Source organism: Saccopteryx leptura, chromosome 3 (assembly GCF_036850995.1).
Source record: "Saccopteryx leptura isolate mSacLep1 chromosome 3, mSacLep1_pri_phased_curated, whole genome shotgun sequence".
In the NCBI taxonomy this organism is placed as follows: Eukaryota; Metazoa; Chordata; class Mammalia; order Chiroptera; family Emballonuridae; genus Saccopteryx; species Saccopteryx leptura.
Window position 1 is genome coordinate 278,362,311 of NC_089505.1, and position 27,972 is coordinate 278,390,282.

The 27,972-nt window shown below is 45.2% G+C and overlaps 1 protein-coding gene across 1 annotated transcript in view; it reads right to left on the reverse strand.

The window, feature by feature from the left end:
- Positions 1-27,972, reverse strand: part of GALM (galactose mutarotase) — a 59,496-nt gene that overhangs the window by 7,322 nt on the left and 24,202 nt on the right. The window contains exon 5 of the mRNA XM_066378452.1: positions 2,881-3,022. Within this exon, the coding sequence (XP_066234549.1) occupies positions 2,881-3,022 (142 nt within the window). The remainder of the gene's footprint in view (positions 1-2,880; positions 3,023-27,972) is intronic.

Genomic DNA, 27,972 nt, shown 5'->3' on the forward strand with positions numbered 1-27,972 from the left:
AAACCCACAGCCAACATCATACTCAATGGGCTAAAATTAAAAGCAATCCCCTTAAGATCAGAAACAAGGCAGGGGTGCCACCTTTCACCACTCTTATTCAACATAGTTCTGGAAGTCCTTGCCACAGCAATCAGACATCCAAATTGGAAAAGTAGAAGTAAAACTATCATTATTTGCTGATGACATGATACTGTACATAGAAAACCCTAAGGTCTCAGTCAAAAAACTACTGGACCTGATAAATGAATTCAGCAAGGTGGCAGGATATAAAACTAATATTCAGAAATCAGTAGCATTTTTATACACCAACAATGAACTGTCTAAAAGAGAAATTAAGGAAACAATCCCCTTCACTATTCCAACAATAAAAAAGAAAGTAACCTAGGAGTAAATTTAACCAAGGAGGTTAAAGACTTATACTTGGAAAATTATAAAACATTGATAAAAGAAATCAAGTAAGATACAAACAAGTGGAAGCATATACCGTGTTCATGGATAGGAAGAATAAACATCATTAAAATGTCTATTTTACCCAAAGCAATCTATAAATTCAATGCAATTTTTATTAAAATACCAGTTGCATACTTCAAAATATAGAACAAATATTCCAAAAATTTATATGGAAGCAAAAAAGAACACGAATGTCCTCAGCATATTGAAAAAGAAGAATAACGTGGATGGTATCACATTTCCTGATACCAAATTATACGACAAGGCCATTGTACTCAAAACAGCTTGATACTGGCATAAGAACAGGCATACAGATCAGTGGAACAGAACAGAGAACCCAGAAATAAACCCACACCTATATGGACAATTGATATTTGACAAAGTAAGAGTATACAGTGGAGTTAAGACAGTCTCTTTAACAAATATTGTTGGGAAAATTGGACAGGTACTTGCAAAAAAATAAAACTAGACCACCCACTTAACCATTCACAAAAATAAACTCAAAATGGATAAAAGACTTAAATGTAAGTCAACACCATAATCATCTTGGAAGAAAACATAGGCAGTAAGCTCTCCAACATCTCTTGCAGCAATATATTTGCTGATTTATCTCCACGGGCAAGTGAAATAAAGGACAGAATGAACAAATAGGACTATATCAAACTAAAAAGCTTTTGCACAGCTAAAGATGATATGAACAGAATAAAAAGACAAACCACACAATGGGAGAACATGTTTGATAGGCGTTAATAATCAAAATATATAAGGAACTTGTAAAACTCAACACCTGGAAGGTAAACAATCCGATCAAAAAATGGGAAAAATAACTGAATAGACACTTCTCTAAAGAAGACATACAGATAGCCAATAGTCATATGAAAAAATGTTCGACATCACCAATCATTAGAGAAATGCAAATTAAAACCACAATGAGGTACCACCTCACACTTTTCAGAATGGCGCTCATTAACAAAACAACACATAGTAAGTGCTGGCGAGGGTGTGGAGAAAAGAGAACCCTCCTGCACTGCTGGTGGGTATGCAGACTTGTGCAGCCACTGTGGAAAACAGTATGGAGATTTCTCAAAAAATTAAAAGTGGAACTGCCTTTTGACCCAGCTATCCCACTTTTAGGAATATATCCTAAGAATAGCAAATCACGGATTCAAAAGAAGAAATGGATCCCCATGTTTATTGCAGCATTGTTTACAATAACCAAGATCTGGAAACACCCAAGTGTTCATCAGTGGACGAGTGAATTAAAAAGGCAGTGGTACATGTACACAATGGAATACTACATGACTGTGAAAAAGAAGAAAATCTTATCTTTTGCAACAACATGGATGGACCTGGAGACTATTATGCTAAGTGAAATAAGCCAGGCAGTGGAAGAAAAATATCATATGACCTCACTCATATGCGTAATCTAATCATGGAGGAATGGAATAGAGGTAGAGGCGTGGGATCAAAGGGACCAGAGGGGAAGCGGTCAGAGGGAAAGGAGACGAGAGGATGGGATCAGAGAAGAGAAAGATTAGTGAAATTATATATTCATAACAGAGTTATACCTTATGACCCAGCAATCCCTCTACTGGGTATATACCCCAAAACCTCAGAATCATTGATACGTAAAGACACATGTAACCCCATGTTCATTGCAGCACTGTTCACAGTGGCCAGGACATGGAAACAACCAAAAAACCCTTCAATAGAAGACTGGATAAAGAAGATGTGGCACATATACACTATGGAATACTACTCAGCCATAAGAAATGATGACATCAGATCATTTACAGCAAAATGGTGGGATCTTGATAACATTATACGGAGTGAAATAAGTAAATCAGAAAAAAACAAGAACTACATGATTCCATACATTGGTGGAACATAAAAACGAGACTAAGAGACATGGACAAGAGAGTGGTGGTTACCAGGGGTAGGGGGAGGGAGGATGCAGGAGGGAGGGAGGGAGAGAGTTAGGGGGAGGGGGAGGGGCACAGAGAAAACTAGACAGAGGGTGACGGAGGACAATCTGACTCTGGGTGAGGGGTATGCAACATAATTTAATGACAAGATAACCTAGACATGTTTTCTTTGAATATATGTACCCTGAATTATTAATGTCATCCCATTAACATTAATAAAAATTTATATAAAAAAAAAAGATTAACAAGTTGAAAAAAAAAATAACAGAGTTATAGACAGCAGGACAGCAAATCCTGGAGGGAAGGGGGAAGGTGTTGGGGGGAGGGGGCAAAGAGGGTATCAACGGGAACACAGGGGGTGGAGGGCAAGGAGATATATTCATTGGGACACTTGAATCTATGTAAGCACAATAAATTAAAATCAATTAAAAAGAAAAATAGAGCTCCTCCAATAGGGGTGGCTATTTCGTCTTCTGTACAGAGGCAGGAATTGAAAAGTACCTACCGGGCACAAAAATGCTTTTCCTTAGATCTCTTCAGACAGAAATTGTGGTCAAAACCATTGATGTGGAACTCTTGCAGGTGTTTCCCAAGCTCCACTGGTTTCCTCAGGTCAAATGCAGTTCCTTGCACTGGAGCAACTTCCCCTGTTGGCAAGAGGCAGAAAAAAGGGTGATAAATGCCCAACTCACATCTTTGTGTGTGGTGTTCTAAAGACTCACTCGGCCTTCATTTTGATTTGTAAAGGAGATAGGAGCTCCGATCCTAAGAAGGAGAATGAATTATTAAATTTTTAAAAAGTTGTCAGATGCAGTGGTTATAATATTCAGAATCATTCATATGTGGAAAAAAAAATACAAAAATCAAGGAAACAATTTCCATTAGGGGCTAAGTTGGATAAAGGGCGATGGTTGTCCTAACCATTGAGTCAAATCACTTTGTTGACATTTCTCGCTTTAGTGCTGAAATATCCCAGGGCTTATAGCATCTGGAAGTGGCTAAACAGGCACTAAAAATGTCCCTGACATGAATGATTCACAAACCAATTGGGGCCATTATTAGCCAAAGGAACACTGGCAGCGACCCTTTCCCAGTCACTTCCTTGTAGATACACTCCAGCCTGTAGTAGGGCTGTTAATAACACTGGGAGAAATGAGTTAACAGGGACAGTCTCTAGGGCAAACTGGGAGGTACGGCCACTCTACTATTTGCCTATTTTAGAGTCAACCCCCTGAATGAAAGCGTTGTGTCTCCAGGACGCATTCCTGAAGGAGTTAAAGTCAGCAAGCACTGCGCATGTGCACGCTGGATTCCTCAAGCTCATCAAGAGAGGACATCCTGATGCCTCTTTACAATGATTTGGGTGGGAGGTCACTGCAGTGTGGGGCCCCTCAACTCTTAAAGCGCAAAGCTCAGAAGGAACATGAACAGGAGCCCTGTCTTGGTGGTCATCACACAACCAGCGACCAGTTAAGAACATCCCTTCTGGTGTTATGGGACTCCCTCCCTCCCTCCCTTTCTCCCTTCTTTCCTTTTATCTCTTTTTGTGAGCCTTCACTGTGAACTGCATCCTTTATCATTACAAGGTGTCTGTGTTCTTTTATGTAACTTAATGCTTTCTGTCATGAAATCAGCCTTTGCCGACTGAGATCCGTGCTGCTTTGGCTTTCATTTGTTTGGTGTGCTTTTGAAGTCTCCTATTTTCTTTTTTTTTTTATTTCTTTTGGCATTTTTCTGAAGCTGGAAACAGGGAGAGACAGTCAGACAGACTCCCGCATGTGCCCTACCGGGATCTACCCGGCACACCCACCATGGGGCGACGCTCTGCCCACCAGGGGGCGATGCTCTGCCCATCCTGGGCATCGCCATGTTGCGACCAGAGCCACTCTAGCACCTGAGGCAGAGGCCACAGAGCCATCCCCAGCGCCCGGGCCATCTTTGCTCCAATGGAGCCTTGGCTGCGGGAGGGGAAGAGAGAGACAGAGAGGAAGGCGTGGCGGAGGGGTGGAGAAGCAGATGGGCGCTTCTCCTGTGTGCCCTGGCCGGGAATCGAACCCGGGTCCTCCGCACGCTAGGCCGACGCTCTACTGCTGAGCCAACCGGCCAGGGCGAAGTCTCCTATTTTCAACCTTTCTGAGTCACGTGGATTGTACACAACATTCGTTGGGTTTTGCTTTGTGATTCCATCTCAGAGAATTTGTTTAATAGGGGATTCTATGGCATTAATGTGACATATATATGTTCTAAGTGTTCTTTGTTCTGTCTTTATATTTGGTGGCACGCTTTCTGTGTTGACTAATTCTAGTTATTGCTTTTTAAAAATCTTTTACCATATGATCTGTGTTTGTGTGTCTTTCTGGTCATTTATAAAGTATGTATTTTTGTTTTAGTGGTTACTTCTGTATATAAGTAACTTCAATATAACATACTTAAATTTTTTTTCTCAGAATCTGCCTAGTTTGTCCTTCCTCTTTGCTGAGACTTTCAAACATTAAGTATTCTTAACAAGTCACTTTTGTTTCCCAGCAGATGGTGCTAGTGACACAATATAAAGAGCTTGCTTTATAAAATAAACATCAACCTCATTTGAGTTCAGACTCAGTCCTTGAACCCCTGATCTCTTTTGTGAAAATTAATAGTTGAACTTTTTGGATCTCTAAGGCCAAAGACCAGATCTTGGATAGTGACCTATCTGAGTGCTATTGTCCTGTGGAGTTTGGGTGACCAATTACCTCTCACAGTGAATTTTTAAAAGGTAACAACTCTCTTTCCTTGTGAAACAATTAGACTGGGAAAAAGAAGCAGTGGTTGTCATGGGCTCAAGATTTTAATTTTACCATCCACATGCCGAGTGGTAACTCGTTATGCTTTCTTCCCTTATTTATCTCTTCCCTAAAGCTATACTCTGCTCAAAATCTTACCCTTATGACAGTTCCAATGTGATTGCCTAGGTCAGTCAAGATTACTTATTTCTCCTTACTCGGAAAAAAAGAAAGTCATGGAGGGTATTCTTTTTAATTTAAGTTTCTTTCCTTTTTATTAAATTTATTGGGTGACACCAGTTAACAAGATTAAATAGGCTTCAGGTGCACAATTCTACAAGACACCTTTTGTACACTGTATTGTGCATTCGCCACTCCAAGTCAAGTCTCCTTCCATCAAGAGTCATGGAGTTTTTATGACATAAGGACCCAGGACATATTTCCAGTCTGTTTACCTGATACTGAGACATCTGTAAATCAGTGTTTACTTTAGCTTTTCTCTCTGTGAAACGAAGCTGCTATTATCTGCTGCCTTATACATTACATGGAAATATTTGATCAGCGATTCGCTTGAATTCATACGGGAGGATGGCATACACAGAGGGGTCAGGTTTCAGGAGAATTCATACATAACACAGAGAGCAGAGGCTACAGTGGGCAAGACTTGAAGACTGGCAGGGAAGTCCTGACTTAAAGAACGAGGAATTGGGATAATTCTAAAGTGAGATTTTTGCTAAATGAGAGGAAAACAAGAGCAAAGGTTCCAATCTGTCCTGTCCAGCCTCGTACCCTGACACATTCCCCCATGTGCCCGAGAGTCAGACATATGGAAAACCTGGAATTAGTCCTCCAGATTCACCAAATCTTTGGGCCCTTTTGCATAACTGGAATGTCATTTCTGCGCCCCCTATGGCCACCACACTCTGGCAAAACCCTCTAGGACCTAGAGTCTAGGTCATTTAAGAATTTTCTAGTGCTGCTTTCTCTGTAAAGGATTGTGACCTCCACAGTGAGAACTAATCCTCTTTGTTTTTTTGTCCTCATCACACTTTAAAGATATTTTCCCCCAAACATTCGTCACATTATGGCATAATTATAAGATCATATCACGCTATCTGTCTATAAGGAATATGAGCACTTAGAGGGCCAGGGTTCTGTTCTGTTTATCTTGGTACCCTCCTGGCACAAAGCAGAGCCTTTTCTGGATGGAAAAGCTGATGAGTGAATGAAGTAGAGGCTGAAAAATACAGGGGCAACTGTGAATGGTGTAGCATCCTGTGGCAAAGTCAGAATGAAAGCTCTAGAAAGAACCTTGCTTTGCAGATGAGGAGGCTGGGACCCAGAGAGCTGAAGGGACTTGCCCAAGGTGACAGATCTTCTAGGCTCCTACTCAGGTGCTTTCCGCCTCACCCAGCAGTGACTTGGTTACAGCCCCTTCACCCTCACCCCCAGGTGTTTTGGTTTTTCTCACTGAAAAATGAACGTGCAGTTCTGACTTTGTGCTTTGGTGCTAACAGTAGTAGAAGGAGATGTCAGCACAGCTTTCTCAGCAATGCAGAATGTACAAAGCAGAAATGGAAAGGTTGTCCTCTGAGAGGATGTCACATCACCAGACTGGTTTTGAAGCCACCGGAAAGCTGGGGTGTTGGCAGAGAGAAGCTGTTTTCTAAAGAGGATTTATTCTTCGGAAGGTTGCCTGGGTATGCCCTGAGTTTGAGCAGCAGTGTCTAGTAGGTAGTGAGCTCTGACCCAAAGGTGTGGGGTTATAGCTCTGGGGCACAGCAGCAACCTCAAGTGGCACTTCTGCTTTCCCATTTCAGGGAAAGTCTGACTGTGAGCACCCTAAAGACTCACTGGAGGTTGTTGTCATGAATTTAGAGTGAGACCAGTAGCTGCCTATTGGCAGTTGTGGGGAGCCAGGTGGGGCCTGGGGGGAATTAATCAGAGTTGAGTTTTGTCAGGAGACTACAAAGAAGAGAAGAGGGAGGAGGCAAGGAATTTGAGAGCATATGCAAGTCAGGGGTTCTAATCCTGGACTTCTGACCTAATTTGGGGGGAGTGAGGTCAGGAGAAAGTGAGGGACAGTACAAAGGTAGAAAGATCAGAGGTTATGGGTTCTTTTAGCATCGAAGATTTATGGGAGCTGATAGACACCTTAAACAGTGACCATGGAAGGCTGCAATGACAAAGTCAAGGGAATAACCCAGTGACCATAGGAATGAGTAGATGAGAAGGGTGGAGGAGAAGATCACTGGAAGAGAGGATGTCATAATGGTGAGAGGCCAGGGTATCATCAGTAAGGATAATGAAATAACCAAGTATTATGACAAGAGTGATAGATTGACATGAGCAAGGAATTAAGAAGAAACTTGGGGGGGAGGGGGTCTATAAATGACCTCAACAAAGAGAGGTCACATGAGAGTCACTCTGGCAAGTAAAGCTGCCTCATTCTTGCAAGAAGATGATGTAGACCTGATAATAAGAAACAGAATTCTCTAACATTTCAAATATCTGTCACAAGGTATTAAATCTCTTTTTTCTATTGCATTCCTGGAAGCCTTGTAATTAGCTGTCTTCTGGAAGTAAAGGAAACCCCACTGCCTCTATGAACTCCTCTGCCTTGATTCATATCCCTCTCCCCGATAGGGATTCTTACACATATTCTATTATGGGGAATTTGGCCTTTTCCCTATGACTGCTTACGGCAGATAGCATTTAAAAAAAATTTTTACTTATTGATTTTGAGAGAGAGGAAGGGAGAGCGAGAAGGGCAGAGAGAGAGAAAGAGAGAAGCATCAACTTATTCCATTTAGTTGTGACTCATTGGTTGCTACTTGTATATGCCCTGACCAGGGATTGAAGCCACAACCTTGGTGTATTGGGACGACTCTCTAACCAACTGAGTTACCTGGACAGAGCTCAGATAGCATTTTTAAAAGATGGCCACATGGCATATATCCTGTCTTACATGATATTCTTACAATGTGATGTTGATGCTTCTTCACTGAGGGGTGGAGCCTTTGTTCTCTCCCTTAAACCTAAATGAACCTTTAGAGTGGCCTCAGCCAATAGAATGTGGCACAGTGGTGCCATGTGACTTCTGAGGCCAGTTATATGTACAGAATGACTTTGGCCTGGCTCTCTGTCTGTCAAGACATCTGTCCTTGGACACCAGCTGCCATGTTCTAAGGAAGCTCAAGTCACATCATAAGGCCATGTGGGGGGTGTTCTGACTGACAGCCCCAGCTAAGTCTCCAATAGCCAAAGTCAACTGCCAGACTTGTGAGTGCATGAGCCTTCTGATGATTCCAGCCCCCGGCTCTACCCTTCCAGCAGAGACCCGAGGCACCATATGCAGAGGCAAGATAAATGGGCTGTCTAAATCCCTGACCAGCAGAAATAAAGAGCGATGATAAGTGAGGTGCTGAAACAACTTCTTGTACAGCAACGGATAACTAGTATACTGCCCTTGGATGTCTTCCCTTCTTGGCACTAACTCTACAAGTCCTGGCATGAGGTTAATGCGCCCCTCCCACCCTCCACCCCTTTTTAACATAGAGTGCTTTTAAATGATTCTACTTTAAGGACACTAAGACTTGCCATTACTTTTAATATTTATTGATTTTTTTTTTTTTTTTGTATTTTTCTGAAGCTGGAAACGGGGAGAGACAGTCAGACAGACTCCCACATGCGCCCGACCGGGATCCACCCGGCACGCCCACCAGGGGCAACGCTCTGCCCACCAGGGGGCGATGCTCTGCCCCTCCGGGGCATCGCTCTGCCGCGACCAGAGCCACTCTAGCGCCTGGGGCAGAGGCCAAGGAGCCATCCCCAGCGCCCGGGCCATCTTTGCTCCAATGGAGCCTTGGCTGCGGGAGGGGAAGAGAGAGACAGAGAGGAAGGGGGGGGGGCGGGGGTGGAGAAGCAAATGGGCGCTTCTCCTATGTGCCCTGGCCGGGAATCGAACCCGGGTCCCCCGCACGCCAGGCCAACGCTCTACCGCTGAGCCAACCCGCCAGGGCTTGCCATTACTTTTAGATGGGGAAAAACAAGTGCAAGATTGTCAGGTTACTAATTTTTGAGCATCTTTTATGTACCCAGACATTAAACTAACTCCAGGGAGTCTAGAATCTGGTTAAAGAGGCACACAAAAAATAAAAACAGAAGAATGTGACAAAAGCAATGAGTGGCACTCAGAAGCTCTGGTGGAGCAGAGAGAAGCTGCCCCTCACGCAGCCATCAGGGCAGGAAAGGTTTCCCGGAGGTGTGAGCAGGAACCTAATCCTAAAAGAGAAGTCGGATTGGCCAACTGAACAAGGCACGAGCATAGGAACTGCCCTCTGCCACCTGTAAAGTTGGATTTGGGGCATTGGCAAGATACATTTATGTTACACATGTTCTGTGGGCTCTGATTTAATTTGGGGGTCAAAAGACTTAGGAAATGAAGTAGAAGATGAATTAGTTCTTGTGGACTCCTGATCAAACACTAACTTGGTGAAATGTTCTTTTGGTAACATCTGGGCATGAACACTTTCAAAGTGTCTGAGAAAAATTCACCTGGGCTGAATTTTAATTCAAAGTATTTAATTTCCCATCATCTGAAATAGCTTTTTGTTCTCTGCCTGGTGGCCCTCGTGTCTGACTCTCTGAGAAGATGAACATATGGTCACTGTGTAAGAGCCACTGAATCTACACATTCATTCATTTTTAGCCTCTTCCTTCTTGACAGGTCCCTTTCTGTCTCCTCTTCTCACAACCCAGTAACACCACTGCCAGAAATAAATCCTCAGCACAGGTAGTCCTGTTTATAATAACAATTAAAAATTATTTTGCCGGCCCTGGCCGGTTGGCTCAGCGGTAGAGCGTCGGCCTGGCGTGCGGGAGGACCGGGGTTCGATTCCCGGCCAGGGCACATAGGAGAAGCGCCCATTTGCTTCTCCACCCCCCCTCCTTCCTCTCGGTCTCTCTCTTCCCCTCCCGCAGCCAAGGCTCCATTGGAGCAAGGATGGCCCAGGCGCTGGGGATGGCTCCTTGGCCTCTGCCCCAGGCGCTAGAGTGGCTCTGGTCGCGGCAGAGCGACGCCCCGGAGGGGCAGAGCATCCCCCCTGGTGGGCAGAGCATTGCCCCTGGTGGGCGTGCCGGGTGGATCCCGGTCAGGCGCATGCGGGAGTCTGTCTGACTGTCTCTCCCCATTTCCAGCTTCAGAAAAATACAAAAAAAAAAAAAAATTATTTTGCCAAAGAAGAAAAGAAAAAAAGATTTCTGGCAAAGATTTCTAGAAAAATTTGTGGGGGAGGGGGTAGGAAGAAATTTTCTCCAAATTTTTTCTTCCTTAAAAAGAAATATTAAAATATATTATTTAAAAATTATTTTCTATGGTTTATCCTGTATTTTGATTTACAAATCTAGTTATGACATCTCAGAATTTAGATTGACTTACTAAGTGACCCTGGGTAAGTTTGTATGTCTCTGTAAGATTCAATTTCCCCATTTATATAATGGAGTTAATATTATTATCTACCTAACACAGATATTATAAGCTTTACCCAAAAGATTGCTGTGAAGGAAATCTTATCTCTAGGCTAGAACCTGGCATAGTTCTCTCTCTCTCTCTCTCTCTCTCTCTACCTCTCTCTCTGTCTCTACCTCTCTCTCTCACACACACACACACACACACACACACACACACACACGTTAGAAATACAGAGAATAGAAAGAACGCTCATTATAGCATAAATCATTCATCCAAAAGAAAGGTGCATTGCTGCCTCTAGGGGGCATTGCCATTTTCATTAAAAAAGAAATTAGGTATTTTGTTTTTTGAAGCTTTCTTTTTTAGTGATTGTAAAATCTAGAACAATGAATTTTAAACTTTTTGTGTGTGTGTCATGAACTCCCTAGAGCATATTACAAAAGTTACAGGCTAAAGGAAAATGCAGACACACACACAGAATGTTCCCGGGCCCTCTGATGCCCAGCCAGTGTATGCCTGGTTCAGAATTGCTGATCTACAGGCTGATGATTGTGTTCTGCCTATACTGCTACTTGTCACCAAACAAGTTGCCCCCTTGTGACCTGATAATGAAATGCACATTTGGAATGATGCAGTCACATAACCTTAGGTGTTTGGTCAAAAAATGCAATCTGGGTATCTACTGGCTCTTTCCTCCTATTGCAATGCAGGGAAGACTCTGCATATCATAACAGGGTCTCCCGTTTATGATTCCTCCATATTCTTGCATCAGGTACAACAGACTGACCTGTGAAAGGCACAGAAGCCTGTCTCAACCTGAGCACATCTACAGCTTTCAGAAGCTGCAGGAAAATGAAATATCAGAGAAAGTGGAAATTGCCCTTAATAACAGCTCTGAAAATAGGGCTGACTAGGCAAACTGTGTCCCCCTGCGTTGCAGTGGATATCAGGAAATCATGATTACCAATTACTGTCACCAGCCTCCCAGGAGCATCCGGCTCACCTGTTTCGCCATCAAACTAAATAGATATTAGAATGGATTTTAGAGCCAGGCAGGCCTGAATTCAAATCCCAGCTTTCTTTACTGTCAAAATTTGTAGAGGTTGCTTAGCTTCTCTCATCTGTCAAATGGGAATGACAAGAGTATCCACCTCATGGAATTATGAAACTTAAACAGGATCAAGCACGTAAAATGCTCAGCACCCTGCCCAGTCTGTGGGAAGCACAGTACTTAGCAATATAGCTGTGAGTATGGACTGCCACTGAGAACAATGACAGCACAGATTGGGACAGGAATACTTGGCTCCACCAATCGCCTGTTTAACCCTGTGCAGGTTACCTGATCTCTCCAAATGTCTGTTTGTTCAACTGAGGCATTACTGAAGCATAACATTTATTTCAAAAGGTAGCACCATGTGCTTAGTGTCCAGTACATGTTAAACACAGAGTAAATGGTGGTGGTGATGATGATAATGGTAAACATAATAGTTAGTAGTTACAAAGCTCTTACTAAATGCCAGGAACTATCCCAAGCACTTTATAAGTATTACCCCCACACACCAGAAATAATGTTTTATCAGCTGTCTGAGCATCCCTTAGCCCAGTCAAGTTGACACAAAATCAACCATCACAATGGGGCAGGGAGAAAGAGCATTTTTTACAATTTGGTTTTACTGTATTTAAGTATTTTCTTGCACAATCAGTTCCTCTTTAAAAGTTTGAGTTCAAGACAACAAATTACATTAGATCAGGCAGCACTTTTCAAGGTCTGGCCCATATGTTTCCTTATTTCAAGCAATATTTGGTACAGGTAAGATCCTCATGTAATCTTTTTGTGTGTGTGTGTGTGACAGAGAGAGAGAGAGAGAGAGGGACAGATAGGGACAGACAGGAAAAGAGAGAGATGCAAAGCATCAATTCTTTGTTGTGGCTCTCTAGTTGTTCACTGATTGCTTTTTCATATGTGCCTTGGCCAGGGGGCTACAGCAGAGCGAGTGACCCATTGCTCAAGCCAGTGACCTTGAGCTCAAGCCAGCAACCATGGGGTCATGTCTATGATCCCACACTCAAGCCAGAGACCCTGCACTGAAGCTGGTGAGCCAGTACTCTACCCACTGTGCCACCGCCTGGTCAGGCTCCTCATTTAATCTTTACAACCAATGAGGTAGGTCCAATATTATCCCTGCTTTATACATATGGTCTGCAGAGCTTAAGTAAATTGTCCAAGTTCACAGAACCAGTAAGGACTTATACTTAAGCAGTCAGGGTTTGAGTCCAGGCCCTTAACTACTGTGTTTTCCTGATGATGCTGTATTGAATCAGCCCTTTTCAATAGCCATTCAAGGTCATACCAAGGACTCACTTTGCTGAGGTCAGAGTCACTTTCTAATTTTGGCTGGAGCACCCTCGCCTGCCCCCAACAGTTTTCATGGCATGTGGGTGGTGCCCAAAGCCCAAAGCAGGCACTGCTAGGACCAGATGTGGTTCTCTGAGTCCAAGACCACCTTCCCCAAATCACCTTGACTCCACAGGCCTCAGTAAGCCAAGGACAGCTAATAGCTCTAGCATGAGAGGGACAGCCCCTCTGCAAGACCACAGAGAGAGGCAGTGTTCCGGGTTTGCTTGATGGTGTTGAGAGGAGAACAGGTTTGGGCAGAACTTCCCTGCATGTTTGTTTTGCTGCTTCATAGCGGCTCAGGCAGGCTCCAGTGACAACGCATGGTCAGGGAGTTCAGGCTCCTGGTAGACCCACGGCCTCCTGCTTTCCTCCAAGTCACAAGGCTCCCACTGTCACAGTTCACAGGGAGACTAGATGAACACCAGGGGCAGGTGGCTGACATCCTGACACCATGAAAAGGATATTAATTGAACATAGCCAAATTGCGTTAATGACCCAGGGTCAGAGAAAAAAGCCAGTGAAGGTGAGAGGGAAAAATCAGTCCAGCCTTTCTGGTCAGTTGACATGGTGGTAGCACCATGACATGGCTTTACGTGAGCAGTTCGGCCCCCCTGATCTCCATCAGTGCTTTTCTTTCTTGCAAATGGCCCCAAGTAAACATACAATTTAAGTTTCAGAGCATGCCTCAGTCACCCTTCTAAGAAGACTGCTGCCCCAAGTCCCTCTACACAGAAATACTGGCCGCATCACAGCTGCTTAGCCTCCTGTGGTTCAGGGGGAGCATAAAAGGCCCGTGTTTGTACAAGTGCATTCGGAGGCTAGAGCCTTGCCCTGCAGGGCCAGCCGTCTACATCTCACTATCTGCACAACATGGTCATTACCTTCTCCAGGAAGTGTGTTTTGTAGACCCTGCATTCTACTTGTTCACTGCATCTGCCTGCCCAGAGGGTCAATTTCACAACAAATTTAGTAGCTGCTCTCTGTCTTGGGGAGAATTCTGGAGTGGAGACCTGAAAAGGGAGGAGGACATGCTCTCTAGGAGCCATATACAGATAGAGTCAAATGCAATTCTTTCCAAGCACCCCTCGGCTTCTCTCAGTGGGTGACAGGACTGGTGGCTCAGCGAGCTTCCTAAACCTCTGGAGACCAGGCATCTGGGCTGTAGTGAGCAGAATCTGTAAGGAGCTGTCAAGTGGCCTTCTGAACTGTGGATGATCTAGATGAAGATATAGAAGGTATTCTTCTCAAACTAGGACAGACACCACGGAGATGAAGCTAGGAGGCAGTCACTTGGGATGACAGAACCAGGAGTCCAAAGACAGTGCAAAGTGGGAATAATGTACTGATTACAACAAGATGAAATTCATGGATAATAGCCACAGAAAAGGTCCTGCACTTGTGCCCTAAAGAAACAGAAACAAGACCTGACCTGTGGTGGTACAGTGGATAAAGCATTGACTTAGAACGCTGAGGTCGCCGGTTTGAAACCCTGAGCTTGCCTGGTCAAGGCACATATGGGAGTTGATGCTTCCTGTTCCTCCCCCCTTCTCTCTCCCTCTCTCCTCTTTAAAATGAATAAATAAAATCTTTAAAAAAAAAAGAGAGAAAGAAACAGAAACAAAAAAAAACAAAGGACACTGCCTAGGTTTACATTGTAAATCTAAACCTGGGCACAAAACATAATCTTTAGAGATCCCAATTCCTCACTTATCAAATGGGGATAAGATAGCCCAGACCGCATGAAGTTGTCGTGAGGATTAAAATAGTGATTGGAGGCCAAGTACTTAGTACGGTGATGAAGACAATGATCATTATGGTGATCATGGGTTGATCATGATGGCGATCATGATGGTGATAGCCAATGATTAGATATGGTTTTTCATAGAGTGCTTCACACCCAGGCAATCTGGTTCCAGAGCCTGCGCTCTTAACCTTCCTGTTATACTAACTCTCATAAATGTTAAGTCAAATTACTACAATTATTACTGACTAGTGAGGTATGGCTGAACCACATGTATGAAAATGACTTTCAAGTTGTGGTTGGCAGCAAGTTCATCAGGAGTCATGTAGGGTATAATAAGCTGGAGACAGTTTTTGGTTACTTTTTTCAGTACAGGTATCATAGGCAGAGAGACAAGCAGAAGCAGAGGAGAATGACCAGAAGGCCAATTCACGGCATAAGAAGACTAGCCGAGGACCTGGGGAAGTGCTGCCTGAAAAGGAAATGACTTGGGGTGACAGATGACTGCCTTCGCAGGCCTGGAGCATACTCTTTAGGGACCCAAGAATAAGCCCAACTGGGGTTCAGCTCTAAGTAGACAGATTTCAACTCAATATCAAGAAGGCATTTCTGGCCTGACCAGGCGGTGGCAAAGTGGATAGAGTGTCAAACTGGGATGAGGAGGACCCAGGTTCGAGACTCTGAGGTCGCCAGCTTGAGCGTGGGCTCATCTGGTTTGAGCAAAAGCTCACCAGCTTGAACCCAAGGTCGCTGGCTCGAGCAAGGGGTTACTTGGTCTGCTGAAGGCCCACGGTCAAGGCACATATAAGAATGCAATCAATGAACAACTAAGGTGTCGCAACAAAAAACTGATGATTGATGCTTCTCATCTCTCTCCATTCCTGCCTGTCTGTCCCTATCTATCCCTCTCTCTGACTCTCTCTCTACCCCTATAAAAAAAAAAAAAAGAAGGCATTTCTGGCCCTGACTGGTTGACTTAGTGGTAGAGCATCAGGCCAGAGTGTGGAATCCCGGGTTTGATTCCCAGAGCACAAAGGAGAAGCAATCATCTGCTTCTCCACCCCTCACCCTTCTCTCACTCCCTCTTTCTCTCTTCCCCTCCCACAGCCATGGCTCAAACAGTTTGAGCAAGTTGACCTTGGGCGCTGAAGATGGCTCTATGGTCTCACCTCAGGCACTAAAATAGCTAGGTTGCCAAGCAACAGAGCAGCAGCCCCAGATGGGCAGAGCATTGCCCCATAGGGGGCTTGCTGGATAGATCCCAGTTGGGGCGCATGCAGGAGTCTGTCTTTGCCTCCCCTCCTCTCACTTAATAATAATAATAATAATGATAATAATAATAAAGGCATTTCTGATGCACTGACCCAGGATGGAGATGGACAGTGAACTTCCTGTCCTGGAGACACCTGAGTGCTGGCAGGGCCCACAGTTCTGGGATTAGATACTGGACAGGAGGGTGGTAGTTGAAAAAGATAAGATCCTTTCCAATTGTGACATTCTGGGGCTGTAAGACCATTGGCTCACATGACAAACAATAAAGCAGGTTGTTCCCTTCAGGGACACATGGTGATATCCGGTTATTTCTCTCCTCTTTCTCTCTTTTTTTTTTTTCTGAAGCTGGAAACGGGAGAGACAGTCAGACAGACTCCCGTATGCGCCCTACTGGGATCCACCCGGCTCGCCCACCAGGGGGCGATGCTCTGCCCACCAGGGGGCGATGCTCTGCCCCTCCGGGGTGTCGCTCGTTGCGACCAGAGCCACTCTAGCGCCTGGGGCAGAGGCCAAGGAGCCATCCCCAGTGCCCGGGGCCATCTTTGCTCCAATGGAGCCTTGGCTGCGGGAGGGGAAGAGAGAGACAGAGAGGAAGGAGGGGGGATGGAGAAGCAGATGGGTGCTTCTCCGGGAATCGAACCCGGGACTTCCGCATGCCAGGCCGACACTCTACCACTGAGCCAACCGGCCAGGGCCTTCCTCCCTCTTTTTTAAGTCAATTTTTTAGCTTGTCTTGTCTACAGAGGCCATTGGCTGAGAGCAGCTTTTTGCAGAATGACCTAAGACAATGGCTTTTGACAAGAGAGGGCCAAAGTGGAAGGGGAGAGAAATAAGCGCAGCTAATGGGGTAGCAGGAGGACACAGGGCTCTAGGGGAGGGGAGCAAGTGGGGACAAATAGATGTCACAAAGGAAAAGCAACAAAGGCCTCTCAAGGCTAGATAGAGCATTGTAAAGCCTTTTAAATAGTTACTCAAAGCTGGACCCTGGTAACATTTGGGATCTTGCTCCCTGTCATCCATATGTCATCAGTTTTGGCTCAAATAAACTCTTTTACACATATATAATTTATTTATATAAAAAAAGGGTGGACCCAGCACCACATCCCTAGGGATTGTTAGAAATGAAGGCCCTGAGGCTCCACCCTAGGTCAACTGAGTCAGAATCTTCAAATTAACAAGTTCCCCAGGTGATTTATGTGTATATTACAGGTGAAAGGCACTGATAGAAGATCACCTAAGGGAGACAGACCCAGGCTCGGATGTGCTATGCATTCAGCTCAGTAAGAAAAGGGAGGGGAGGAATGCTGGGGCAATAGGAGGAAGGCTAGAGTCTGGTCTCCATGGGGATGGCCCAGCTGTGCTGACAGCCCAGCTGCTTCAATTACTGTTTCTTCAAGTTCAGAATAGTCAGTCAAATTTGCATAAGGCAGCCAGAAGTAAAGGGGCTCGTGGGCACAGGTACTCATCTGACAACTCATTAAGCCATCTTGGTTAAATCATCTCTAGAATGCCTGTTATTATTTTAGGAAACAACATAAAGAGAAGGATAATTAAAAGTAACACCCCGGGTGGGAATTTTGATTTCATTCCAGTGGTTGGCAAGTAAAGCACGTTGGGATTTTTTGGTAGGGTAACATTTCTATAAATGTTCATGGATCACACAGAGTCAGAGCTGGTCTCCGCTGCAGTTCCCCCCTTTCTTCTGCCAATGCTTTCTGGGTTTGCCGCTTGATTTTACTGCCGTGTTGTTTTTTTCTTTCCACTGAGTCTTTTCTGATTTCACTTTGACTTGCAGTGGGGGAGGGCTTTGCTTGTGGATGTTACATGCCATCTGAAGCATAAAATGCTAAACCCAGCTACACAGTGTTTTCAGGTGAGAAGGCAATTTTACACTTCACAGTTGGGCAGGAAATTTTCATACAGAGAATTTTTCCATCCTAGACTCCCATCCAGGGATTTGCTGCCATTTAAAAAGTGTTGCCCTGGCTGGTTGGCTCAGTGGTAGAGCATCGGCCTGGCGGTGAAAGTCCTGGGTTCAATTCCCAGTCAGGGCACATAGGAGAAGCGCCCATCTGCTTCTCCATCCTCTCTTTCCTCTCTGTCTCTCTCTTCCCCTCCCGCAGCCAAGGCTCCATTGGAGCAAAGTTGGCCCAGGTGCTAAGGACGGTTCCATGGCCTCACCGCAGGTGTTAGAATGGCTCTGGCCACAACGGAGCAATGCCCCAGATGGGCAGAGCATTGCCCCCTGGTGACATGCCTGGTGGATCCTGGTCGGGTGCATGTGGGAGTCTGACTGCCTCCCTGCTTCTAACTTCGGAAAAAAAAAGGTGTCGTCCACTGTCTGTCTGCAGCCTTCCCACAGGGGCATTCCCATAGACCTGCTCTCCTCCTGGGTGTTACCATGTTCTCCAGGCCCTCAGGGCCCTGCTGTGCCGTCCATCAGTTCCCTCGCATCCTCTGCTACCTGTCTGGGCCCACTGTCTATGACCCGACACTCTTATTGACGTACCTGACACCCTGTCCTGCTGCCCTTCCTACCTGACAGACCCCAACTTTGGGTCATCCCACAGTCCACCGTCTCTGCCCCTCACTCCCTGCTGCTGAGAGAGACTGGGGAAAACCCACGGAAGCACCAGCTGAGGCCACCACAGCTTCATGGTTTCAATGCTCATCGGGATTCTCACACCCTCAGACCAGCATTTTCCTCGCCCTTCATCAGCTTTGCTCTTCCGGCAAAGCCTCTTCTTCCTTTCACACATTTTTGAAAGCCTATTCAACAGCAGTGACCTCTGGGGTGGGGCCTAGGGTTCTGTATTCAAGGAAGTTGCCTCAGTTGGGAACTGCTCATTGGCCTGTACACTGGCTCTCTCTCTCCTTACTTTCACTTAAACTCCTCCAATTGTCACAGTCTGGCAACAACCCACTCCACTCTATGAAATGGGGTCAGCAGGAACAGCCACGACAGCCCAAGTACCCCCTGACCTGACCTCTCTGGAATGCTGACACTGTTAGTCACTCTAAGACTTCTGATCACCCTTTCTCCTCCTTTGCCTCTTCCTCTGACCATCTCCCTTGGCACCTTAAATGTGAACTTTTCTTGTACCTTAAATATTGATGGTGGTTTTGGTGGGTTCCCCAAGGTGTAGTCCTTAGACCCCTGCTATTTTCTTTTTTTCTTTTTTTTTTTTTTCATTTTTCCGAAGCTGGAAATGGGGAGGCAGTCAGACAGACTCCCGCATGCGCCCGACCAGGATCCACCTGGCATGCCCACCAGGGGGCGATGTTTCGCCCCTCTGGGGCGTCGCTCTGTCGCATCCAGAGCCACTCTAGCGCCCGAGGCAGAGGCCACAGAGCCATCCCCAGCGCCCAGGCCATCCTTGCTCCAATGGAGCCTCAGCTGTGGGAGGGGAAGAGAGAGACAGAGAGGAAGGAGAGGGGGAGGGGTGGAGAAGCAGATGGGCGCTTTGCCTGTGTGCCCTGGCCGGGAATCGATCCCGGGACTCCTGCACGCCAGGCCGACGCTGTACCGCTGAGCCAACCGGCCAGGGCCGACCACTGCTATTTTCAACCTAAGGTTCCTCCCCGGAGAATCCACACGACTTAATCTATAAGAACACACTGCTTTATATCTCGTGCTCTCACTTCTCTCCTAACATTGTGCGCATGTGTCCAACCACTTGCTGGACATCATCTGGAAAATCTCAAATATTTTCCAGCCAAATCCATAGCTCCAGCTGTCCCTCTCTGTCCCCCAATCTGCCTCCATGCCAGCACCTCCTCCTCTATTTATTCGCTAAATAGCTCCATTTATACTGCCCAGGCGCTGCCCTGGAAGTCATCATACAGCCTTCCTTTCTCTTCATCTACTACATTCAATTCAGGCTTCCTGATTTAACCTCTTAAATACTGTTATAAAACTACATTTCTTCCATCTGCCCTCTAGTTTAGGTTCTTACCTCTTGCTAGTCTACTAAGATAGCCTCTTCACTGGTCTCCAGTCAAGCCCCACCCCCAACAGTAGCTAGGTGGTATTTCTAAAATGCCAATCTTGCTAGGGCAATCTTCAAAACACTTCATGATCTAGAGATCAGTCGCAGCTCCTTGGGATGGCATGAAAGGCCCATCATGACTGCATCAAACAGCAGGACCAGGCTGAGGCAAACAAGGAGCTGGGGTGCAATTTTTTTTTAATGTCATTAAAATTTTTTTTGTTTATTGATTTTAGAGAGAGAAGTAGGGAGAGAGAGAGAGAGAGAGAGAGAGAGAGAGAGAGAGAAAGAAACATCAATCTGGTCCTGTATGTGCCCTGACTGGAGATTGAACCCACAACCTCTGCATATCAGGATGCTTTAACCAACCAAGCTATCTGGCCAGGGATAGGGTGCAAAATTTAAGGACATACTCACACGCAGGTGCTGTCCCAGCAGGTGCACAACCCTGAGAGTGAGTGCTGCTTTAAATTTTACACCCTCGGTGCTTCCTGTCTCTTGTCTCACCTTAGCCCCCACCCAACCCAGCTGCCTCTCTAGCTTTTTGGCTTGACAATCCACCCCTACTGTGCTTTAGTTCTCTCTCCTTGTTGCTGGATCTTTACATATACTAAATAGCTTCTCATAGCTCAGGGTGCTCTTCCCCACCTTTGCTTCTGTGCTTCCTTAGTCCCCTAGGCCCCCTAGGCATTATTTCTATCCCTGTCCTCACATTAGATGGTCTTCTAACATGGTCGGGCATATTAGAAGCTTCTCAAATGCAGAGATAGTGTTCAATCATCTTTCTGTGACCAGTGCCTGAGGCAGCATATAGAAATCAGTAGGGGCAATATAAATGTTAGCTGAACTGTATGCAAAAGTGCTTTGGGAACTTGCTTGAGTCAGCCTTCCGGCCCATGGTGCAAGCCCACAGTTACTTCTCAGGCCCTTCACAATGGGGTGACCTCTAAGGATGGCTGTGTACCAGATATAAGCTAGAGCCAGCCTCTGTTGAGACCTAGCGTGGGGCAGGGAGGGTATTAAACCATCTCCTCTCCAAGGGTGGAAGTCAGAGCTCTAGCAAATAACTCTCCTGACAAATTTACTTGACATTAGTCTGAAATTTTTATGGGAATTACACAATGCCCGGCCAAGTGCTAATTTCTGAGCTTTCCACCTGCCAAATTTCCACCGTGCAGGCGCATGTCTGCCAATCTCCCAGCAAGTGATGTGTTTTCCAGCAAGGAACACAAGGAGCTTTGGGAGTTATTCTGGGGCCTCAGAAAACTCTTCTTGGGATCATTTTATAGAGAGATTCAGTAATACATCCCCTTGGAGAATATTACTGTTACAAGAAAGTTCTGTATTGAACTTCCTTGACCACTATTTAGGAGGGAACTGTCAGAGGAGAAACAGCACTAGGGTAATTAATATGCCATCAGATCCAATATTATGAGTTTCCCCATTTTAGTCCATTCTTCTATCCAATGTCACGAGTTTCCCCTTTTTAGTGTTATTCAAGCATTTTCTTAACTCCAGCTGTATTTCTTTGAGGACAAGACCAAATGGCTTATCCATGGCTATATGTTCTCCAGATCTATTTTACTCAACACTTTTCCCCCAAGGCTGGCATAGTACCTGGCACGTGGAGAGTATTTGGTATCAGTTGGTGATGGAGAATGGAAAAGGATGGAACTTGGGGAGTGGACCTGGAGCCGGAAGGGCTCGTCTGCAGAAGTGCAGAGCGAAGATGAAACCAGAACACCATGCCCTCTGGCTTTCCACTTCCAGTGAGGTCCCAGCACGCCTGCCTACTCCTCCCCTCTACAGACTGATGGCCAGGCCTGGATGCAGGACCGCGCCAGCGGCTGGTGAATAATGGAAAGTAATTTCGCTCGTCTGATCAAATAGAAACAGAAAAGCTGGCCCTCCAACCCAGAGCCCCGGCTGCTATTGCTCCCCTGAGTAGAATCTTGAGGAAGTTCCTTTTCTTCCTGGTGGCCCGTCTTGCCCCTCTAGCTAGCATTCCAGCTCCCTTGAGAAAACCTAATGATAATCACTAACAACCACAGAAGTTTAAAAACCACGTTCGTTACAAAAAGGAAAACTATTTCCTAATAGTTTCCTAAAAAAGGGGGAAATTATTGTTTTTCCCAAAAACAATGTGACCTTTATGTAGAAAAAGAGAACAAACCATAAACTGTCAATACCTTAAGGGAGGGAAAAAGACTGGAAAACCCCTCTGTGGACTCAGAGGATATGACCAACTCACACGGGTTTTACACAGAATTTCAGACATCTCAGACATCCAGGTATGGCCCCTGGTTGATAAGATCTGGGTTTGAGGTTTTGTGTGGTCTTTGGATCATTGTTAGAAATGGACAGGACCTCAGAGGATGTCATGTAACCATCACCTAATGAGATTTTACAAAGGAGGTTATGAGGCCCAAAGAATTTTCCTGGCTGACCAAGGGCGTGGTTGGTGGGTAGAGAACTGAGACCTGCAGGCATCCAGGTTTTCTGAGTCCCAGTTATCCCACAGTATTGCTTTAATGTATGAAAACCAATGTAAAGAAGGCAAAACAGTGGAGAGAGATGCACTGTGAGGGGAAAGGGAGGACTAGACTGTGCAGACTGGCCATTATGTGGTTTCATTTTTGTGTTTACCGAAGATCGGTTTTCTAGCTTCAAGCCAAAAAGACCAAGCCTGTGGCTCCCTGCTGGCTCCCTACTCTGACTTTGTAACTAAATCCTGATAGAGCATCTGAGGCAGACTTGTGGAGGGAAACACAGGGAGCTTTGGCACAAGATGAACTCTGAACAAATAAAACCCCCAGAGCAACAAAGAATCCACTGTGTCCAGGAGGTGGGGGAGAGATTTCTCAGGAGAAAGTATGAGTCTTGAAGAAAGAATAGGGGTTGATGCATCAAAGAAGAGGGTACTGGGTGGTCCCTGTGAGTATTGAACCAGGGTGGGGCAGGGTAGGGTGTGACTGAGGTACGGTGGGGGGGGGGTGTCTGGGAGGCAGCTGGCATCTGATCTGGGAGCTATCTAAGGGATTTTTTAAAGTGAAGAGTATCAAAGTGAAATCTGTATTTTAGATAGATGACTTGAACAACTGTTAGAGGATTGCTCTGAAGAAACCCCTCGCCCCCATTAGAGAGCTGTCGTCCAGATTCATTTTGTTCCTTCACTGATCCTAATTTATGAAGCTCATAATATAAGCTAGGCACTGATCAAGACCAAAAGAGCCTAAACCAGGACAGTGATGAAGATGAAGCCACATAAGCCATAATAATACATGTTGAGGAAGCAGATTTGAGAAATACTCAGGAGTTAAATATCAGTGGGACCCGGATGACTAACAATATCAGGTGAGGGACGGGGGAGAATGAAAAGGACAGAGGAAGGACCTGGTCAGTTGGCTCAGCGGTAGAGCATCGGCCTGGCGTGCAGGAGTCCTGGGTTCGATTCCCGGCCAGGGCACACAGGGGAGGCGCCCATCTACTTCTCCTTCCCTCCCCCCCTCCTTCCTCTCTGTCTCTCTCTTTCCCTCCCGCAGCCAAGACTCCATTGGAGCAAAGATGGCCCGGGCACTGAGGATGGCTCTGTGGCCTCTGCCTCAGGCGCTAGAATGGCTCTGGTGGCAACAGAGCAACACCCCAGCTGGGCAGAGCATCGCCCCCTGGTGGGTGTGCCGGGTGGATAACGGTCAGGCACATGTGGGAGTCTGTCTGACTGCCTTCCCGTTTCCAACTTCAGGGAAAAAAAAAAAGGGACAGAGGAAGTATACTGATGGGAGGTTTGAAATCCATACGCCCAGCTACTTTAGAATTACACGAAGTCTAAAGAAATGTTCTGCAAGAAGCTCCAGAAAGACGAAAACATGTAGATCCAAAGAGTCCTCATTTGCACCCTCTTTGAACCAGTAGACAATTTTGGAATTTGTTATTTCTCCAGGGCAGAGACTTACACCTACCCTAGAGAAGTAATTATAAAACAGACTGAATGGTGGGCTGAACCCAGAGAGGTTGAAATAAAACGCACAGATCTTGCTGGGTCTCTCTTCACAGCCTGAAGTAAACCTTTCCTACCAGAATTCTAATTTTGTCAAAATGGGGTTGCTTTGATGTAATTTTAGAATGAGCTTTCAGAAACGGAGAGCAGTAAGTGTAACTAGTGAACACGGATGGGCTGTGGGAAAGAGTGGGTTGAGGTTAATTTTTATAAGAATAAAAGGTATCTTTTCTCAAGAAAAAGAATAAATAAGATGGGGTTTTCCTGATGTTACTTTAAGAGGCAAAAGACCTAGTCAAAGCACTCTTATTTTTCTTTCTTAATTGCTATCTGCAAGGGGAGAGCAGTAAAATTAAGAGAAGAAAAACGCTATGTGCTGTGAATGCCTCAGAGACACCTGCTTAGTTACACAACGTGCGGCCTGCATCATCACGTCCTGCTGGGCAGGTTGCCCAGATCGCCTCCACGTCTCACAGCTGTGGAAGGCGGAAGGGTGAAACGTAATATTTACAATCCTTGGAGCAAATTCGTCCCTGGAGAAACAGAGGATTGCATTTTCTCACCTGCTCACATGTAGCTGGCTTCATACCCAAGCAAGGCACCAAGGACCAGTCCAGTCCCCCTGTCCCCTCCACCATTGCCACAGGCAGGACACGAGACTCTGGGTCCCATAGCTAAAATCCTGACATGTCACACAGAGATCTGGCCTTGGAGTGCTCTGTCTGCGGACATCCCTTATATACCTGACCCTCCAGGTAAATGGCCTCCAGGAGTTCCTCTGCTGGGAAACTCTGGGGACAGCACTGACAACCACACACACACACACACACACACACACACACTCGCAAGAGAACCTGAAGATGCCCCAGTAACAATGTGTGCCCATCCTTAGCAGTAGCAAATGCTTTATGGTCTGCAATTATTTTTTTAAGTAAGGGGGTGGGGATCACTTGGAAGAAGCGAAGTGAAACTCACTGCTGACACGCAAAGCCAGCCCGACAGCTCAGCTGCCACCTTTGACCCAGGTTCGCAGGTAAAATGAGCTCGAGGCCTCCAGAGGCCTCCAGGTGGTGCGGCTGTGGCACAGCCAAGAGTCACCTGGGAGCGAGAACCTTGTGCTCAAAACACCGCTACCGACTTCAAAGTGCCGGCATCTCATCCAGAGCGGTATCCTCAGAAGCTAACTCGTGGTTTCTATCTACTCTTTTACACAAACTGTTTTTTTCCCCCCCAGAAGAAAAGCAAAGATGCTGGAGTGTTTCAGCCTAACAAAACCCAGGGGATATTGTTTGCCTGTGATAGGAAGCCAGCAGGGCTGACAAAATGGCATAAATTTCTGATGGGAAAAATGGGGCGACTTTAAGTTACTTCAGTGGGCCCCTCTGAAGCCTTCTGATACCCCTACACTGACCAAGGCATTCCCACTGGGTTTGGGAAAAGGGCAGCCTTTTAATAATTAGCAGGGCAGAGAAAGGGGACAAAAGAAGCAGCCATGGAAGACAGGCTGTTGACCTCCATATTTTATATGCCCCCCAAAACTGCAAACAGGAAAAGGGCAAAAGCAAAGCAGGTGCCCAAGGCCTCCAGGGGTCTGTGGGCCCCGCCTGGGGTTAAGGTCCAGATGGAACTACAAGGTGAAGACGAGGGGATTCCGTCCTGTGCGCTTGCTTACGCTCCTGCAAGTGTAATACTGAGGACATAATCCCTTTCTTTTCTCTGTGATGACATCCAATCAATAAGCCGATGACAAACAACAGAGGGGCCAGGACTTCACCCCTCCCCTGGCACACGCTGGGGAAGGTCTCTTTTTACCCAGTGCCACAGACTGACAACTACTATAAAAAAGGGGGCAGAGAGTCGCTCTCACCTGACAACGGGTTTTCCCAGCACCTGAAAAATTATTTACCAAATGTCTGTAATCAAGGTGAAAAACACCCCCAAAGTTTAGATCTGCATCAGCATTTTCCTCAAGAACTACTCAGGTTACAGCTTTTATGAAGGGCAAGCAGAAAGAAGGAGTTGAAAAACTAGTATGAATACAATTTCATAGTCACAAGGCAGAGGCCTGGGACTACACATTAAACAATCTTGTAACACAAGCTTAGAAGCTGGCCTAGGTGACTTGGCTGGAAGTCCACAGAAGGCTGACCAAAGGAAGCTGAAAAATCGCCATTTGTCAGATTAAGCATTTGGGACAAGCGAACACAGAATTCAAGGACTGATTTGACAAAAGTCCTCAGGGTTAAATGTGGCCCTGAGCTTCCTCCGGGTCCACCACAACGCTCCTGCATGAGCCGCTTCTGCAGACGTGTTTCCTTGTTACCTGCTCTTGTGGTACTCTGGGTGCTGTGAAGGAGTTCTTGGTTTCTAGGAGGTCCAAGTAAAAATAATGTGAATGTTCATGATCTTAGGAAGACATTTAAAAAACAAACGCACAAACAAGGATTTGGGGTTGAAAGCAGAGGATGGGGATGGGGAGCAAAGTAACTGATTTATGGAATAAAAGCTATTCATAGGCAGAGAGGTGAAAGTTTATTGCCAGCCTCGGCTACTTATTGATGGAGTTCCAATGGACTTGAAGGTGGTGTAAACAGGAGTAAGTGCTCTGCGCAGGGCCTCAAAGAATCACAGGCTAGAAGAGGTGCAAGTGACCTTACAAATTATTTGTTCTCAGTCTTGAGTCTATGATAAAATTTTCACTGGTCCATAGAAAACTGAGATTTTGGGGGATAATCTATTATATTTGTTAAAAAAGAAAAAAGAAAAAAGATGAATTCAATTTTTATGAAAAGATAACAATTATAAATGGCATTTTGGAATTAAAAAAATGTAGTCTATCTCTGTTCCTCATTATTATTCCAATCAGTATTTAAAAATTTTATTGAAATACACATACATACATTCCAATTAGTTTTAATAGTCATACATATATGATAGCTTTCTAACTTGGCAAAATAAAATGTTGGGCTATGCCAGATAAATCTCCCAAAGTGTGTTTTAAAGAAAATTTACTAGTCCAGCCTTCCCGGTGGTGGCGCAATGGATAAAGCGTCAATCTGGAATGCTGAGGTCGCAGGTTCAAAACCCTGGGCTTGCCTAGTCAAGGCACATATGGGAGTTGATTCTTCCTGACCCTCTCCCCTTCACTCTTTCTCTGTCTTGCTTTCTCTCTCTAAAATGAATAAAGTCTTAAAAATATTTTTTTAAAAATTTACTAGTCCATAAAATTGGATTGAGTTCAATATTCCTCCTATTTGCAGAAAAGAAAATGAGAGTGTAGAGAAGTTATGTGGTAAGCATTAAACATACAGTGAAAGTTTCCCTAGCTAGCTAACAGCAAAGCCAAGACTGGAACCAGGGCTCTTGTCTCCCCAAGTCCAGAGCTCTTATATCATACTCGACTTCATGGGTGTTCAATGCTAGTGGAGTATTGAATTTGATCCTTAAACCACTTACAGTGCAGAACTGAGATGAACATAATTTTATACAACCAGTGAGATTGTAGGTTAAGTTCCACTGTGCATTGCCACAATTACCTCTTACAATCATAACAAATATTCTTTACATAGCATGAATTTTTTGTGATTTTTCATCTGATCAAAATGCAACAGGATAGCTTAAGATTTTATAAATATACACAAATAAATAGGCACTTAGTTCATCACCTCCAAATATAAGCTATTTAGTTCATTTTCTTCCTTATCAGTAACAAAACAGTCACCACTGCTATTTTCTCTTTGCTGTTCACAACACATGGTTCAAATGCATTAATTCTGTACCCAGGACAAGATGGGCCAGCTTACTCATGCTCATCTACTGAGCCATGTCAATATCAAAAGATGACACGTCATCAAGACAAATATAAAAACCTGTAAACCCAGCTCGGGAGCCAGCAAAACATTCAACACTGTGATGCCAAATATTTGAATCCATTTATCTTGATTTCTCATTCTTACTCTAATTAG